The sequence below is a fragment of the Mustela nigripes genome, chromosome 2, assembly GCF_022355385.1.
Source record: "Mustela nigripes isolate SB6536 chromosome 2, MUSNIG.SB6536, whole genome shotgun sequence".
NCBI classification, from domain to species: Eukaryota; Metazoa; Chordata; class Mammalia; order Carnivora; family Mustelidae; genus Mustela; species Mustela nigripes.
Window position 1 is genome coordinate 8,891,902 of NC_081558.1, and position 17,442 is coordinate 8,909,343.

Below are 17,442 nucleotides of genomic sequence, written 5' to 3' on the forward strand. Positions count from 1 at the left end.
CCCCCCCCCCCCCCCCCCCCCGCATGGCCAACCTCAGCCCTGACCAGGGCTGATTCACTGTGGCCTCCTGGCCTGTGGGACCTGCAGGTTGGCTTCCCAAGATGCTGCCCTCAGGCCAGACCTGCCCAGCCCCCCAACGCTGTCCGCTGCGCCCCCGCAGGGCCCGGCCAGATGTCAGCTGCAGTTATTAGCATGGGCGGGAGACACAGGCCTGGCAGCATGCCTGCCAGACTCAGCGGCCAGCCGCTGGAATCTCCCTTGAGCCTGGGGTGGGGTTAGGGGAGCAGTTCAAGCAAGAGGAGGAGGGGAGGGAGCACCCAGGGGTCACAAGGACCCTCCAAAGATGGGGATACCCCCAGCTTCTCATGGGACCTTCCTCCCTAACTTCACTGCTCTGCTGGACTTCCCCCTGCCCCCACAAGTTCAGTTTCTCTTTTGCCTCTTTCATTTTCCTTCTCTCCCTCACACTTAAGAGTGTGCTCTCCCCCTGCCCTATAAAGTCAGCCTAGCCCCTCAGCCTCTCTCTACCCTAAAGAAACCTCCATCCCCCCAGAAGATAGAGACTGATCTTTCACCTGTGGTTCTCTTGGCTCACATTCTGCTTGGAAGTCCCACTCTAAGTCTAACTAGGAGTCTCACCATCTAAACATCCATATAGTGCTGGGGAAGGGGCACTGAGTTCCCTCAGATTCTCTCCCCTTGGATTTTCTGGCCTCCTCTGACTGAAGGAGACACCCCGAAGGGGGAGGGATCCTCCCCCCATTTTATGAATTCTGGATGGTTGAGGGACCCCTAGACTAAAACAGGAGTAGGGCCCCTAGCCAACTGGTGTGAGGGAAGGAGCACTCCAGCCGCTAGCGATGTGGGGGGAGAGGCCCAGACCTCCTGCTTTAAAGGAAGGGTACCCCACCCGAGGAAGGAGGCAGTCGTGCCAGCCCGCCTCGGCGCCGGGGGCGCCTGGAGGCATTGGCCCGCCCCTCCGCGCCCTGTCGGGCCGGGGGCGAAGTCCGACCCAGGCCCGCGGGCAGGCGGGGACCTGCCAGGCTGGGTCGGGCCGGGCTCGGCAGGACGCAGCCCCAGAGCAGCTGGGTGGGGCTCAGCGAGGCGGCCGTGGGGGCCTCGGGGGCGGCGGCGGGGCTGGTCGGGACTAGCCGTCCGGGGGCCCGGGCGCGCCCTGGGACCTGGCAGATACCCGGGCTCCCGGGTCCTGGCTCTGGGCCCCGGGACGGCGCTGGTCCCACCCCTTCCTGTGTCCTTATTTGGGCGCGGGAGAGAGCCTCCCGGGGCCGCCCCGCCCCCAGTTCAGCCCGCGGACTCCGGCCTGTTGCCATGGCGACCAGGCCCGCTTCCCGGTACGTCCCCCTCCGTCGGACTAATGGAATCGTCCCCGGACTGCCAGCCTCCGCGATCGCCAGCGGGTGCCGCGGGCTGAACCATTGCTGGTAGAGGGGTACAGTGATTGGAGGCCTATGAGGCTGAACGTGTTCGGTGCACCCTTGGCCTCCGCCGGGGTCGCACGTCCACGTTCCTCTTCTGAAGCGAAGAACCCGACCGGACCCAGGGCGGGGCGCAGGGTCCCGGAGGATCCGAGTGACGGAGACAGGGCCGGGCTCCTTCCCCGGGGGCTGTTGCCACACTTCCTGCCGCGGCGCTCTTTCCCCAGCCTGTTTCTAAGGAAGGAGTGGGGTTGGGTGACCGCGCCCCGGCCGTCGGGGTAGGTTCGGGCACCAGGAGTCGACGCGGTGTTGGTCAAGCCCCGAGTCACTGGGGGAGGGCTTTGAGATGGGAGCAAAGTACACAGGCGCCTAGAAGTCACCCATAAGAGGGGGTGCCAATCATGGAAGATCCAGTAGTCCAAATCCCCAGGATCCTCAAAAATCCCTCTTCTCAAGTCCCAACTGGAGACCCTGTGTCTTTATCATCTCAGCTCTTAAGGTGTGTCCCGACTCTTTTAACTCTCTTTTATCAGGGCTTTGCAGATGACCCCAGTGACTCCCAACCTTTAACCCTAACCCCATCTCCTCCCGCCCATCTTTTCCCCAGTATACCCCAGAACACTCACTTTCTTCATATCTATATCCCCTCCCCCTCCAATTCCTTCCCATTTTGGAGGCCCTCAGTCTCTCTCCTGGACTTCAGGACCCCTACTCATTTCTTGAGTAATCTCCTCCCTTCACCCTTTTGATTTTCCCCCTCCTCAGTTTTCCTGGATTCAGTCAAGTCCTTTAACTCCTCTGTACTCAGGACCCCCCACACAATTACTGAATCAGGTATTCCTTACCCCTCCTTCATTTACCCAGGTTAGCCCTCCTGTCTCACCTCTGCGGGGTCTCCCAGTGTATAATCAGCCCTCCAACCCCTCCCGGATACTCGGAGTCCCTCAGGCCTTTTCGTGTGCACCCTGGAGGACCCTCCCCCCGCGCCCCCCAGACACACTTGCTTTGTATCGGTTCCTCGTATCCAGGGGAATCATCGCCTTCCCTGGAGTCCCTCCCCGTGTCTTGGACCAGTACCCCCTTCTTCGCACACCCCAGGGTCCCCCGAGCCCCTCCCCCTGCAGCCGCGCCGAGCCACCCAGCCCGTGGCCGCTGTTTACAAGGACACGCGCTTCCTGACAGTGACGCGAGCCGCCTCCTCCCCTTCCCCACGCTGGAGGAGGGGGGCGCGGGGGCCCGGCTCGCGCGAGGACCAATCGGAGCGCACTTCCGTAGCTGACAATAGCCGTATAAAGGCGTGTGGCTCAGGCTGAGCTGCCGGGACCTTGAGCGCGGCCAGGCCAGCATCGGAGTCAGCGGGTATCGGGGAGCAGGGGGAAGCGACACCAGGAAAGCGAGCACGCCAGACAGGGCAGAAGGGCTCGAGGAGCCGCACGGAGCTTCCGCGTACAGCCGCCGGCTGGCCTCTCCCGGTCGGTGCCAGCTCCTGGGATCGCGCGTCCAGATACCTGGTCCAGCCACTACCGTCGCGGACAGAGCGCCGCTCGCCGCAGCGAGGCCCGGGGTGGCCCCGCAGGGACCCCCCCAGACCGCCTGGGCCGCCCGGATGTGCACTAAAATGGAACAGCCCTTCTACCACGACGACTCATACGCAGCAGCGGGATACGGCCGGGCTCCGGGCGGCCTTTCTCTACACGACTACAAACTCCTGAAACCCAGCTTGGCGCTCAACCTGGCCGACCCCTACCGAAGTCTCAAAGCACCCGGCGCGCGGGGCCCGGGACCAGAGGGCAGCGGTGGCAGCAGCTACTTTTCCGGCCAGGGTTCGGACACAGGCGCATCGCTCAAGCTTGCCTCATCTGAGCTGGAGCGCCTGATCGTCCCCAACAGCAACGGAGTGATCACGACGACACCCACGCCTCCGGGACAGTACTTTTACCCTCGCGGGGGAGGCAGCGGCGGAGGTGCGGGGGGCGCCGGGGGAGGTGTCACCGAGGAGCAGGAGGGCTTCGCCGACGGCTTTGTCAAAGCCCTGGACGACCTGCACAAGATGAACCACGTGACGCCCCCCAACGTGTCCCTGGGCGCCAGCTCGGGGCCCCCGGCTGGGCCCGGGGGCGTCTACGCCGGCCCGGAGCCTCCTCCAGTCTACACCAACCTCAGCAGCTATTCCCCAGCCTCTGCGCCCTCTGGAGGCGCCGGGGCCGCCGTCGGGACTGGGAGCTCGTACCCGACGGCCACCATCAGCTACCTCCCACACGCACCACCCTTCGCTGGCGGCCACCCGGCGCAACTGGGCCTGGGCCGAGCAGCCTCCACCTTCAAGGAGGAACCGCAGACGGTGCCTGAGGCGCGCAGCCGCGACGCCACGCCACCGGTGTCCCCCATCAATATGGAAGACCAGGAGCGCATCAAAGTCGAGCGCAAGCGGCTGCGGAACCGGCTGGCAGCCACCAAGTGCCGGAAGCGGAAGCTGGAGCGCATCGCGCGCCTGGAGGACAAGGTGAAGACACTCAAGGCCGAGAACGCAGGGCTCTCGAGCACTGCTGGGATCCTCCGGGAGCAGGTGGCCCAGCTCAAACAGAAGGTCATGACCCACGTCAGCAACGGCTGCCAGCTGCTGCTCGGGGTCAAGGGACACGCCTTCTGAGCGTCCCCCGTACGGACATTCCCCCAGTCTGGACGACTGGGCGCACGCCTCCCAAGGGACGAGGGGGCAGGCGGTGGGCACCGGCCCCCCGCGGCACCGCAAACCACACTGGACTCCTGCCCGCCCGCTCTGCGCCCGGTCCTTCCACCTCGACGTTTACATGCTCCCTTCCACGTTTTTTTTGTATTTTTTTTTTTTTTTCTGCTGGAAACGGACTCGATTCATATTGAATATAATATATTTGTGTATTTAACAGGGGGGGGGAGGAGGGGGCGATCGCGGCGGAGCTGGCCCCGCCGCCCGGTACTCAAGCCCGCGGGGACATTGGGGAAGGGACCCCCGCCCCCTGCCCTCCCCCTCTGCACCGTACTGTGGATAAGAAACACGCACTTGGTCTCTAAAGAGTTTATTTTAAGATGTGTTTGTGTGTGTGTGTGTTTGTTGTTCCGACTTTTTATTGAATCTATTTAAGTAAAAAAAAAAAAATGGTTCTTTATTAATTTCTGTTGTCTTTTTTTCCAAGCCGGGCGGGAGGAGGGAGAATAGTGGGCTGCCCCACCCCACTCCTGTTTGTGACTCGGTCCGGTATCTGTATCCTCCTCACCAGCTCTACCTAAGCATCCTGCACTCGTAGTCCAGGCGTCCAATCCTTCTCCTGTCCTCTGATCTCTGGGGTTGGAAGGTCCGGGGCGGGGACGCTGTCCAGCCGCCCATCACCAGGGGGCAGGATGCCTGGGGCTAGACGCGCATTGCGCGGGCGCAGCCCCGCCCAGGTGCGCGCGCTGGGGCTTTCCCCGCTGACGCAGCGGAAGCGCTGCCCCTACATGGGCCGATTCTGTCCAGTGACGCGACGGCGGTCTCCGGGCAGATTCCGGGAATCCCCTCCCCCGCTCTGCCGGGCAGGGCTGCGGCGCCGGGAAGGGGGCCGGGATTTTCCCAGGCAGGCGGCTGCCGGGGCCCGGAAAGCCCCAGGCCTGGGTCCAGAGCGTCCGCGGTGGGAGGGCCATGCTCCTGGGTCCCGGGGCCAACCCAGAGACTGCCCCATCGGGTTGGCGTCCGGGCTCCGCCGCGCCCACGCGCGCTCCGTCTGACCTGACCCGGGCGGGGGGTTGCTGCAGCCTTGGTTGCCGCCGAGGTACCCCCCACCCCCGCCAGGAAGGGCGGCGCCCGCCTGCCAATTTCCCCTCCCGGGTGCCAGGTTGGGAGCAGGGCGACTGCCAGGTCTGGTCCTGCCGGGGCGGCTGCTTGGGCGGCCGGGCGCCGTCGCCGTCGCCGCCGCCCTCTCGCGGGACGCCCGCCCCCGCAGCTGGGAAAGGTGGGAGGGCTGCTGGTACGCCCGTAGGGGGTCTAGCTGGCTTCGGAGCTGGAAGCCCCCAGAACAGCGGAGAAAAACACAGGCTGAGAAACCGCAGGGGTGGGGTGGGCAGAACAGACAATTCATTAATTCATTTATGAACCTTGGAGACACTGCCTGGACGGTGGCAGACAGACAATAAACAAACATGATTCGGAGATGGTGGTAAGTGCTAGCAAGGGAAAAAAACAGGTCAAAGTAGTACTGATGGGGCAGGGGAGGCAAGCTGCTTTGGAGAATGGATTGGAAACATGGACCTTTAATGATGAGACTTTTCATTTTTAAAGCCAGGTTCTGGGACAACAACGTTCTGGGCAAGAGAAACAGTACGTGCAAAGTTCCTGTGGCCAGAGCAAGATCAGTTTGTTAAAGAACAGCAAGAAATCATTGTGTGCCTGGATTCGAGTGAACCTTGGGGAAGGAGTGTAGATAAAATTCCAAGGCCCAGATGAGTGTTTTGGAGGATTAATAATCTAGATAGCAATCCTTTGGAAGGAAATGGGGGTTCAGAATGGCAAAACCACTTGCACAGCATCAAACTGCACTCTTGGGAACACTCTGGCTCCTAATACCTGCCTCCCAGCCTGACGGTCATCCTTCTTCCCCAGGAGCAGGTAGGCAACCCTTCCAGCCTAGAGTGGGCCAGAGCTTACAACAGGGCCTGTACACGGAACTCAAGCTCCCACTCCTGGTTCTGCTCTTAGGACTGGGTCCCCCCTCCCTTCTTACCGCCCAGGGACAGTCCTAATAACTACTAAATGGGCCCCAAGCTTCACATACTGTGTTGCATTTAATGTGCATGGTGATGTTGAGTTAGTTGTCTTTATTCTCATCTGACTGTTGAACAGACCCAGTAAAAATCACAGCTCTTGAGTGGTATTTGAACACTGGCTGGCTGATGGCAAAGAGTGGGTGCTGCCCTGCGAGGCCAGGTTTTAGGACACAGGCCATCCTGGGGCTTGCTCCCAGCAAGGGGCCAACAGCCTACCTCCCCACCCCCCAGTACCCTCTGGCCAAGGAGAAAGAGGAAGCAGTGAGCATGAGGTAAGACTCCCACCTTGTGGTGAAAATAAGTAACTACAGGGTCAAGTTTCCAGGGAGAAGGGGCGGAGTTAGCAAGGACACCAGGACAGACCACACAGAGAGAAACTCATGTCTGTCCTAATACTTTATTGGTCACCTCTAGGCCTGTGCCCAGCTAGATGGGTCCAAGGAGGGGCTCACCATTCACCAGCTCCCAGCGGGGAGAACGAGAAGGCCCTGGCCAAGCCCTCCAGGGTTATGGACTATGGTGTTTAAAGGGGCGAATCTGGCCTTTCCTGGGTCAGCAATGGGGTATCCAGGTAGAGGCGCAGGTGGAGGCCAACAGCCCAGGCTTTCCACCTGTCTGCAGTCTAGTTGTGTTTGGAGAAGTATTCCTTGCTGTCGTCCACGTTAGGCTTGATTGTGTCACTGCCTGGCTTCCAGCCAGCAGGACAGACTGTGGGAAGACACAGGGATGCACATGTGAGGCTAGAGCCACATCTTCGAGGTAGGGCAGTATGAGGGGATGAACAGAGAGGCAAAGCAAGAGCTGGAGTGGCAGAAGAAAAAGCCCAGAGCCAAGTGGGACAGCCCCAAGGCCATACAGCACATTGGGAGAAGCTCTTTAAGTCTGGATACGGGATGTTCTGGCTGACAATTCAATTTCTTTTTGACCTCCCCAACACTATTTTTTAAAGATTTATTTATTAGAGAGAGAAAGACAATGCATGAGAGTCCGGGGGTGGGGGTGGTGTGGGGAGGGGGGAAAGAGCGAGAATCCTCTAGCAGGCTCCCTGTTTGAGTGTGGAGCCTGACAAGGATCCCTGGATCCCAGGACCCTGAGACCATGACCTGAGCTGAAACCAAGAGTCAGACACTTAACTGAGCTACCCTGCCACCCCTCTTTTTGACCCCTTTAATACTGCTTCTCCCTCAGTCACAGACCCACTGGACATGGAGGGCCTGGGATCAGGCTGTGTCCTGCACATGAGAAGGTCTCTGATTCAACTAATATTATTCCAGCTCAACCTGGTACATGACTTCTCAGATACCTTCGATAGATCTGTTACCTCCCAGCCCCCACTGTCATATTGGGTTGTCTCCCCCTCCAGACTAGACAAGTCCTGCAGACAAGGCTCTGAACTGGGGCCCTCACAACGGACAGGGCAGGCAGGCAGCATCTGCCTGAGGGCTGAGGGTGTACCCACATATGAACACAGGTGAACATGTGTGTGCTTACCTTCCCCATGCTCATCCGTGTACTGGAAGGCCTGAACCAGCCGCAGAACTTCGTCCACAGAGCGCCCCACAGGCAAATCATTGACAGTGATCTGGCGAAGGACACCCTTGCCATCGATGATAAAGAGGCCCCTGAAGATATTAAGTGTTCATGGTGAGAAGCGGAGAGTTCCCACTGCCAGGGCCGGGGGAGGGAGTATCGACTCCCTGGCGGCCACAGGGCTGGGGGCAGGGAAAACAGTGCCCAAGTGTTGTCCCCTCACCCTGAGGACTGAGGGCTTTCTGGGGGCTCCATGGTACCTGTAGGCAATGCCCTCATCTTTCTTCAGCACACCATAATCTTCAGATAAATTTCTGGTTACATCAGCCAGCAGGGGAATATTCAGGGGGCCCAAGCCTCCTTCCTTCCTCGGAGTGTTGATCCTAGGAGTGAAAGAGACCAGTCTGGGACCTCCAGATGCCTGACACAGCAGGGTCCTCCCCCTGGGGCTCTGGGTATGATAAAGGCTGGAGAGAGGGTGCTGGAGCTGAGAGATAAGGGTCTAGCCTCCCCACCCACCGCACCCTGAAGAGGGTACAGGGGCTCTTTCCCACAGCTGGAAAGACTCAGCCAAGGCTCCAGGTCCAGCAAAGGGCGTTCACATTCGCTGGTGGCCTCCCACATCTTGGGGCAGAAAGCCTGCCTCAGCATCCCCCTCCTCCTCGCTCTAGCTCTGTTCCCTGGGGCCCAGCCCTTCACTGTCTCACTGTCTAGAACTGGAGTTTCCACCTTCTTGAAATAGTTATTGGAAGGGAGGTTGTGTTGCCCTAAGTGAGATAAAGCATCTCCAAGTCTCTGGGCCGAGCAACTAGTTTTCAGATGCTAATTACTGCCATCATCATTAAGGACTTAGGCGTCCTTAATTCTACTATTTTCAAGATGGGGGAAAGGGAGGCCCAAATGTTGAGCAACACCCACAGGAACACACAGCTCGGACCCCCGGACGTTGGAGGTTTGGCTCCGTCCTCCCTCCCTGCTCGTCCCAGCTCATACCAAGCCAGGTGGGTGAACTGAGAGTCGACAGAAACCCCCAGCACCTCACAGCCCAGCTTGCGGAAGTCCTCCGCCCGCTCGCTGAAAGCGATGATCTCCGTGGGGCAGACAAAGGTGAAGTCCAGCGGGTAGAAAAAGAGGACCAGGTATTTCCCTGCGGGAGGGAGCGGGGACAGACATGGAGTTAGGCCTCTGCTGTCTGGGCCCCACCCCCACCTGGGCCCACTCTCGACCGCCCTCACCTTTGTAGTCGCAAAGCTTCACCTCCTTGAAGGCGCCGTCCACCACGGCGGTGGCTTGGAAGGGCGGGGCGGGCTTTCCGATGTGCGCCTTGCCAGAGGCCATGACTGAAAGCTGAGAACCCCCCCGGCCCGGTCAGTGCGCCCGAGGAAGACCCTTTGTCCTCCCTTCCCAAGGTCACGCTGCGTGCTGGGCTCCGTTATCGAATGGGAGGCAGAAGCCGCAGCACTACCCGCACCCTCCGGGGTACCTGGCCTGCGCGGCCTTGAGACCGCAGGAGACCCGCCCCCCTGACCGGCAAAAGCGGCCCGGCTGCAGCCGCCAGGGGCCCCCCCATTAGCGTGTCGGCCTGAGCGCCCTGGCGCTAGCCCACCGCTCCAGGTGGAGACCCCGCGAGCAGGGGGCGGGAGCTCGGCGATGCGGCCTGTAATGCAAGGCCAAGGCCTCGGATTCCCCCTGCAAGGACAAAGGCGGCCACTAAAGCGAGCGGAAAACAAAAGCTGCAGCACTGAGGTCTGGACCCGTCCGGAGCTGCTCTGCGGGGGCTCCCAGAGCCCGGTGCCCTCCAGGTGTCCATACCTGCGTGGGCAAGGGCGGCACGCACAGACTAGCAGACGCGCGAGCACGCGTTCTCAGCACCGAGCGCGCCCTGGGCCTGGGTGCCTTTTATGCGCGGCCCGAACCATGACGCATAGGGCGGGGGGGGGGGGGGGGCGGACGAGTGGGGCGGTCGGGTCCACTGCAACCGGGGGGGGGGGGTGGGGGAGCGAAGCGGCCGGGTCCACGCGCCTGCAAGCGGCGGGAGGAGTCGCGGAGCCGTGGGCCCCGACCACTGCCACCGCTGGTGGGGGTAGTGCGGGCACCACATACCCCGCGAGGAGCTCCTCGGAGCGCGCCGGGGTCGGTTGGAGTCCGGCATGGCCGGGAGCCCGGCTGACTTACTGCTGCCGCTTCTGATTCTCCTGCTGCTGGGGACCCCTGCCCAGGTCTCCCGCGACTACCATTACTTTGGCGAGAAGAGCGGAGGCGACCCCTGGGAGGAGCTGCGGCTGCAGCATCAGGAGAAAGGTAACCGCACGCCGCCGGTGTGTTGGTGCGGAAAGGTGCCCCATGGTCCCACTTCGCCAGCTGGCTGCAAAGAGACCCTCCTTCAGACTTCCCAACTCTCCCCACCTGCGCACTGGCGTGCCCCCCCCCCGCCCCCGCCCACCGCCCTTGGGCTGGTTACTTTTCTCTGAGGCTCAGTGTCCTTATCTGTAAATTGAAATAGAGACTGACTTGAAGCCTCTTACAGGGGAAGGGGGGACAAGCAGACACAACTGTAAACTCAGGCACGTGTGCTAGGAAGGGTGGAGATGGAGAAAGGAGGGGGCAGGTAAACGTCTGAAATCAGAGAAGGGCAGACTGAAGAGGAAGCCAGCAAAAGCCAAAAATGCAAAGATTTAGGGGGAAGAGTGTGTCAGGGAATGGGAACAGCAAGTGCCAAAGCCAAAGGGCTGGACGGAAGAAAAGAAAGAGGCCAGTGTTGTCTAGCTGAGGCTTGGTAAGGCGAGAAGTGTTAGGACTTTGTGAGCTGCAGAGTTGGGATAAGACCCGTTTCCTAGTGGCATAGAGAGGCGTCCGTAGAAGAGCATTGTAAAGAGCCCCCCCCCCCAACACTCAGAAGGTTGTAGCTGCTTGAAAAATGGTCATAATAGTTGTTTTTGTGCTACATGCTAGCACATTGCCAGAGGCTTTCCGCACCTTCATTATAGTATGCCAATTATGTCACTTAATTTACCACCTGGCAGCCTTGCTGGTTAGGGGGCACTCTGCCTACTAACAGGCCCATTATCACACCCCTGAAGACACGAGTCAGCTTCAGATGGTGGGCAGGGCATCAAGGGTGTTGTATCATGTTCCCAAATGGACAGGCTGGCACAGGTGGGAAGTGTTAGTTTGCAATTCCTCTGGGTCACACACCAGATGTATGAGCTCAAAGGGTGGGTTGCTTTCTGTAGGTCTCGGTTTCCCCACCTGGGAATGATGAGGAAATTAAATGAGATCATCTGTGGGGGGCGAGTGCATGGCACAAAGGCAGAGCTCAACGAACAGGAGATGTCGTTAGTGTCTTTATCCTCCTGCCTTCCTAGAGGAGGGAAGGGGGTAGATTCCCCCCTACCTGGCCCTCCATCCCTAGAAGTGGAGGACTCCATCCTTGGCCCTTGGGGAAAGTGGCGCTGTTTCTGCGACCTGGGCAAGCAGGAGCGCAGCCGCGAGGTCCTGGGCACCGCGCCTGGCCCTGTGTTCATGGACCGCGAGAATCTGGTGCAGGTGCGGCCCTGCAGGCAACAGGATTGTGCCTCCTGCAAACCAATCGACTGCGACTGGAGGCCCTGAACCCGGGTGAGAGACTCGCGCAGAGGAGGCGGGGCCAGGGCGGGCTGTTAAGTCCCGAGTTGAGAGTCCCCAGGGTGGGCAGGGAGAAGAAGGGATTGACCGCGAGTGGGGGGGGAGGGGGTCGAGGAGGGTCTTGAGGGCTGAAGCTAGAAGATGGTGGGGAAGGGAGAGCTGAGTCAGGAACAGTGAGTCCCCGCTGATATCTGGGGAGAAAGGAAGAAAGGTGGTGAGGGGCAGGGAGGGGGAATTTGAAATGGAAGGACTGCGACCCTGAGAAAGGGGTATGAGCCTGATGTGGGCCATGGACCTACCTACAGGCTGAGGCCGTGAGCCGGCTGAGACTTGAGAACTGGGGGACATGAACCCTGAACTGGGGGGAATGGCCCTGCCTGTTGGGCACAGACTGTCAGCAGAAGTCTGTTGATATTTGGGATCACATTTGGGAGGGGGTGGGTGGGGGAGGCTTAGCCCCAGTCAGAGGTTAGGAAGCAGAGTGGGTGCCCGGAGCCAGGCGGCCCCGGTGCCGAGAGATAGGGCTAAGACTGTGTGGAGTGGCAGGGACAGGGACTACAAAGAGCCAGCATCCAGATAGAGACCCAGTGATGTAGACACTGACAGTGTCTGGCAATATAGTAGTATTTGACCTTCAAGGCCCTGACTGGGCCAAGTTCTCCAAAGTCTGCGTCAGTTTCCCTTTTATTTCCCTATCCTCCTACCAGCCCCGACGGGCGGGGCGTCAGGGACTCCGGGGCGGAGCTTGGAAAGCGACCCCGCCCACCCCGGTCCGCCAAAGAGCGGGGCCGTCGGCCTTGGGAACTACAATTCCCAGGAAGCCGTACGGCAGGAGCTTCAGTGGCGCCTGCGCAAACTTCAACGGCGGCAGAAGTGTCGGCGGCGTGTCCTCGGCACGGATTGGTCGGGAGCGAGAGCAGTTTTGGGCCCGCGGAAAACGCGCGCCTAGACCTGAACCTGCAGACCTCGTTCTTGCTGCTGGTGGAGGCGGTAAAGGCGGCATGGATCTCAGCGAGCTGGACAGAGACAGTACGGGCCGCTGTCGCCTGAACTCGCCTGTGCCCGCGGTGTGCTGCAAGGAGCCCTGTGCCCTGGGTGTCGATGAAGCGGGCCGGGGCCCGGTGCTGGGTGCGCCCCCGGGGCTGGGCTGGGGGAGGGGCGTGATACAGGGAATGCTGATTGCACTGGAACGGAAGCCGGGATTGCACCGTACCCGGGGAGGGGGGGTGATAGTGGCGATGGCACTGAAGAAAGCGGTGATAATGGAGTAGAGATAGCGGTTTTCACGGGCTCACTGGTTGGATCCCCGCTTCCCTAGGCCCCATGGTCTACGCCATTTGTTACTGCCCCCTGTCCCGCCTGGCAGATCTGGAAGCCCTGAAAGTGGCAGGTGAGCTCGAGGTGTGAGTCTCGGGAGGTGGTTCCGGGGCGGGTGCAGACTGGAGGGGGAGAACAGGAGCTGGGAGAACCAGTCGATTCCCTTCTCTCCCAACCCTCCTCCCAGACTCAAAGACCCTATCGGAGAGTGAGCGGGACAGGCTCTTTGTGAAAATGGAGGAGGACGGGGACTTTGTGGGCTGGGCATTGGACGTGCTGTCTCCAAACCTCATCTCTACCAGCATGCTTGGGCGGTGAGGGACCTCCGGGAGGGGCCTGGGTGGAGGGGCAGCCAACGTGGGTTGGAAGGGATCAGTATCTGGATCGGGGTTGACTGGGTTCTGTCTCCCACTGCAGGGTCAAGTACAACCTGAATTCCCTATCCCATGATACAGCCATTGGGCTGGTGCAGTATGCCTTGGATCAGGGTGTGAAAGTTGCCCAGGTGAGCTAAAATAGATCTCAACATTTAATTTTTTGATCCCAGTAAAATTAAATCTGGGAAGTTCAGTGTCAAGTGCATAAGAGAGAGAGATTAAATTACCAGAGTGAAATATAAGTTGGCATTGCATCCAGTACTCTGCGGCAAAGAACAGGCTGTTTTGAGAGAATAACAAGGATAAATATGCTTGAGATAGGGAACGTAACAAGGGAGGCTTTGCTGAGGAGATGGCCGAGGTCCAGGACTGAAACATGGCACTGATGGTGCAGTATTGGAGCAGACAGACAAGGGCTCTGCCCTTTGGGGTTCATGGCCAAGTCAGGGGACACAGATGGTCAGCTGGTAAGCAAATAATAAAGGTGATTTCTGAGGATAAAGTCAATGGAGATCACCAATATCATCCTTCTACTCTAGCTGAGGTCTCCTTGTAGCTGTCAGGCATTTTTGGCATGGTCCCACCCCAGGGCCTTTGCACTGGCTGTTCTTTCTGCCTAGAATCCTCTTTCTGAGATCTCCCCATGACTCATTCCCTCATCTCTTTCAGGCCTTTATTCAGATGTCACCACATCAGAGTGAACTCTCTGAATCTCTCCTACCACTGTTTAAAATGAAAACCCTTCCTGGGGTGCCTGACTGCCTCAGTCAGTAGAGCATGGACTCTCAATCTCGGTCATGAGTTTAAGCCCCGAGTTGTACGTAGATCTTACTTAAAAAAAAAAAAATTAAGTAGAGGGGTGCCTGGGTGGCTCCATGGGTTAAGCCTCTGCCTTCTGCTCGTGGTCTCTGTCAAATAAATAAATAAAATATTAAAAAAAAATAAGTAGAGAAGGAATAAAATGATAATTTTTCCCAACTCTCCCCTGCCCTTTATTATTTATCCTTCTTTTTTTTTTTTTTTTTTTAAGATTTTTAAAAATTTGACAGAGAGAGATCACAAGTAGGCAGAGAGGCAGGCAGAGAGAGAAGGAAGCAGGATCTCTACTGAACAGAGAGCCCGATGCGGGGCTCGATCCCAGGACCCTGGGATCATGACCTGAGCTGAAGGCAGAGGCTTTAACCCACGGAGCCACCCAGGCGCCCCTATTTATCCTTTTTCTTGTTTGTGGCCCTCACCAGGGTGTCCACTCTATGAAGACAGATTTTTGCCTGGTGTGTTTACTGCCATATTCCTGGCATCTGGTGTAGCCAGTATGCATTAGGTGCTCAGCGAGTGTGTAGAATGGGTTCAGCGTGATTAGGAAGCCTCTTTTGGAAGGGACTATTTTTTTTTTAAGGATTTTATTTATTATTTACTTGACAGACAGAGATCACAAGTAGGCAGAGAGAGAGGGAAGCAGGCTCCATGCTGAGCAGAGAGCCCGATGTGGGGCTCGATCCCAGCCACCCAAGTGCCCCAGGACTTTATTTATTATTTTTTTTAAGTAATCTCTGGGGAGTGCCTGTATGGCTTAGTCGGTTAAATATCTGCCTTTAGCTCAGGTCATGATCCCAGGATCCTGGGATTGGGTCCCTGCTCAACAGGGAGCCTGCTTCTCGCTCTGCCTGTCTCTCTCTCTCTTTCATATGCAAATAAATAAATAGAATTTTTTTTTTAAAGATTTTATTTATTTATTTAACAGACAGAGATCACAAGTAGGCAGAGAGGCAGGCCGAGAGAGAGAAAGGGAAGCAGGCTCACTGCTGAGCAGAGAGCCCGATGTGGGGCTCGATCCCAGGACCCTGGGATTATGACCTGAGTAGAAGCCAGAGGCTTTAACCCACTGAGCCACTCAGGTGCCCCAATAAATAGAATTTTTTAAAAAATAATTTTCTTTTATTTATTTATTTATTTATCTGACAGAGAGAGATAGCACAAGTAGGCAGAGAGGCAGGCAGAGAAGGGGAAGCAGGCTACTTGCTGAGCAGAGAGCCTGATGCGGGGCTCGATCCCAGGACCCCGAGATCACAACCCGAGCCAAAGGCAGAGGCTCAAGCCACCGAGCCACCCAGGCGCCCCTAAATAAATAGACTCTTTTAAAAAAAATAATAATCTCTGCACCCGATGTGGGATTCAAGTTCACGATCTCAAGATAAGAGTCACATGTTCTGCCAACTGAGCCAGCCAGGTGCCCCTGGAGGGGACTTCTGAGCAGAGATACCTGAGAGGGCTACAGCCTGGGGATGAGCTGAGAGAAGAATATTCCAGGCACAGGAGCAGCCAGTGTAAATGCTGTGAGGCTGGATCACTTACACAGCTGTTTTTCCAGATGTTTGTTGACCGGATACGTTTCTGTCACCACGGCAGGTATTTGTGGACACAGTAGGGCCGCCAGAAACTTACCAGGAGCAGCTGCAGCAGCACTTTCCCGGCATTGAGGTGACAGTCAAGGCCAAGGCGGATGCCCTCTACCCTGTGGTCAGTGCTGCTAGTATCTGCGCCAAGGTTAGGCTCCTATTGGCCGCGGCTCATTCCTAGCGTCTCCCTGGGCAGAGGGCAGGCGTGCCTGCTTTGCGGGGAGGGAGATCCCAAGTTTTTATCTTGCCCACAGGTAGCCCGAGACCAGGCTGTAAAGAACTGGCACTTTGTGGAAGATCTCCAGGGCCTGGATGCGGATTATGGCTCCGGTTACCCCAATGGTGAGCAGATGACGGCTGCCTTGAGACAGTGGTAGTGGCAGCAACACTGACGGGGCAGGGTTGAGCACTCTTCTACAGTTTTCCGTGTTGCGCTCCTTCTGCTGCGCAGTGGAGGAGCCCAAGGCTCAGATGGGAGCCACTTGCTGATGGCCAGCCTGGAGCAGAGCTGGTTCCAGTGGGCAGGCTCAGTCCTCCCGCCTGTCTCTCTGGCGCTCCACTGAGGGCCTGACACCCTTAGTGGGCATCTGTCTATTTGTTAAGAGGAAAGGGGCAGGAGCGAGGGGTGTCAGCCCATGTCCAGTTAAATCTGGCTTAAATGTAGTGTTTTCTTCCCAGTTATGAGGCTCACTCTCCTCACCTGTATGGTAGGTGATCTTGTGCCCATCTCCCTGCCTTGAGTAGATTTTAAGAATCAGTGGTTGAGTTCAGGGAGGCCTCTGGTCCTTCTGAGGCCCAGGGAGGGATGGGCAGTTGGATGGGGAGACATGGCAAGTCTGTGACTGGAACTTAGGTAAGGCCAAAGTAAGGAAACCAGGTTCAGGCCAAAGACAGCCTGGGCCACAGTCAGTGCTTACTGAGCACCTGGTATGTGTCTGAGCCCTTGGGATGGAGCCATGAACAAGATAAACAAGGACCTCACTGTCCCCACTGAGGTCCCCGTTTTGGGAGGATGATGGCCATTAACACCATGGTCCACAGATGCTCATTTAATGACCATTGTCCTTGATCAGGATGAAGGGATGTCTCAGAGGCAGTCTCCCTCAACTACCCCGAGCACCCGTTGGCGGGTAGAGTCGGGCAGTTTCCCACACAAAGGTTCTGAGGCAGGAATGGGTCTTGAACAGTGGGAGAGGCCTCTGGTACTCTGGCGGCCTGAGCTGAGGTAGTGGGACCTCAGATGCCAGGCCAAGGAACTCGGACATTGCGTCCGGGCTCGAGGGCCATTGCCGCTGCCCACACCACCCTTCCTGTCCCTCAGATCCCAAGACAAAAGCGTGGTTGAGGAAGCACGTGGAGCCTGTGTTCGGCTTCCCCCAGTTTGTCCGGTTCAGCTGGCGCACAGCCCAGAGCATCCTGGAGACAGAGGCCGAAGGCGTTTTGTGGTGGGTGTCCTGCAGGGGCTGTGACGAAAGCGGGAGGGAGGCCAGGGCTCAGCTCCCACCGGGAATCCCCCCTCTTCCCACACCTCGAAGTGGCCAGTGTCACCCCTTCTCCCACAGGGAGGACTCGCCGACGGGGGATCAGGAGGGACCGGGGAGGATCATGTCCTACTTCAGCAAAAGCCCCCAAACCCTGCCGCGCCTCCCACACCGGTACTTCCAGGAGCGAGGCCTGGAGTCCGCCTCCACTCTCTAGGAGCCAGCCCGTTCTCCCTTGATACGTGCGCCCACCCCAGCCCACCCCTGCCCCATTTGTGATTAAAGTTCTTTTCCGGAAAGCTCGGTATTGGGTTGTACTCTGCGGTGGAAGCAGGTTGGGAGTGTGCTCGGCGGCTGGACTCAGGCACAGACTTCTGGAACATAAACATGATGGGCCCTGGCTGATTGATTTTATTTTTTATTTCTTTTTTTAAGATTTATCTATTTGGGGAAAAAAAAAAAGATTTACTCTTTGAGAGAGAGAGAGAGACAGCATGTGGGT

General features: G+C 58.1%; 4 protein-coding genes across 4 annotated transcripts; 3 read left to right on the forward strand and 1 right to left on the reverse strand.

Moving 5' to 3' along the window:
• Nucleotides 1-2,738: 2,738 nt before the first annotated feature.
• On the forward strand, nt 2,739-4,586 carry JUNB (JunB proto-oncogene, AP-1 transcription factor subunit). Its single transcript, XM_059389124.1, has one exon. It carries the CDS (start codon nt 3,043-3,045, stop codon nt 4,084-4,086), a length of 1,044 nt encoding a protein of 347 aa, XP_059245107.1. The 5' UTR covers nt 2,739-3,042; the 3' UTR covers nt 4,087-4,586.
• A 2,009-nt stretch (nt 4,587-6,595) lies between these two features.
• PRDX2 (peroxiredoxin 2) lies at nt 6,596-9,647 on the reverse strand. Its single transcript, XM_059389126.1, has 6 exons — nt 9,555-9,647; nt 8,978-9,089; nt 8,736-8,889; nt 8,003-8,125; nt 7,704-7,834; nt 6,596-6,920 (listed from the first exon to the last, which is right to left on the reverse strand). Exons 2-6 carry the CDS (start codon nt 9,078-9,080, stop codon nt 6,835-6,837), a joined length of 597 nt encoding a protein of 198 aa, XP_059245109.1. The 5' UTR covers nt 9,081-9,089; nt 9,555-9,647; the 3' UTR covers nt 6,596-6,834.
• Nucleotides 9,648-9,716: 69 nt separating this feature from the next.
• Nucleotides 9,717-11,354, forward strand: THSD8 (thrombospondin type 1 domain containing 8). Its single transcript, XM_059389127.1, has 2 exons — nt 9,717-10,043; nt 11,158-11,354. Exons 1-2 carry the CDS (start codon nt 9,893-9,895, stop codon nt 11,352-11,354), a joined length of 348 nt encoding a protein of 115 aa, XP_059245110.1. The 5' UTR covers nt 9,717-9,892.
• A 1,009-nt stretch (nt 11,355-12,363) lies between these two features.
• Nucleotides 12,364-17,239, forward strand: RNASEH2A (ribonuclease H2 subunit A). Its single transcript, XM_059389125.1, has 8 exons — nt 12,364-12,494; nt 12,685-12,756; nt 12,871-12,997; nt 13,101-13,188; nt 15,470-15,607; nt 15,714-15,801; nt 16,781-16,904; nt 17,022-17,239. The coding sequence occupies exons 1-8, from the start codon at nt 12,368-12,370 to the stop codon at nt 17,155-17,157; spliced, it is 900 nt and encodes a 299-aa protein (XP_059245108.1). The 5' UTR covers nt 12,364-12,367; the 3' UTR covers nt 17,158-17,239.
• Nucleotides 17,240-17,442: the final 203 nt, after the last annotated feature.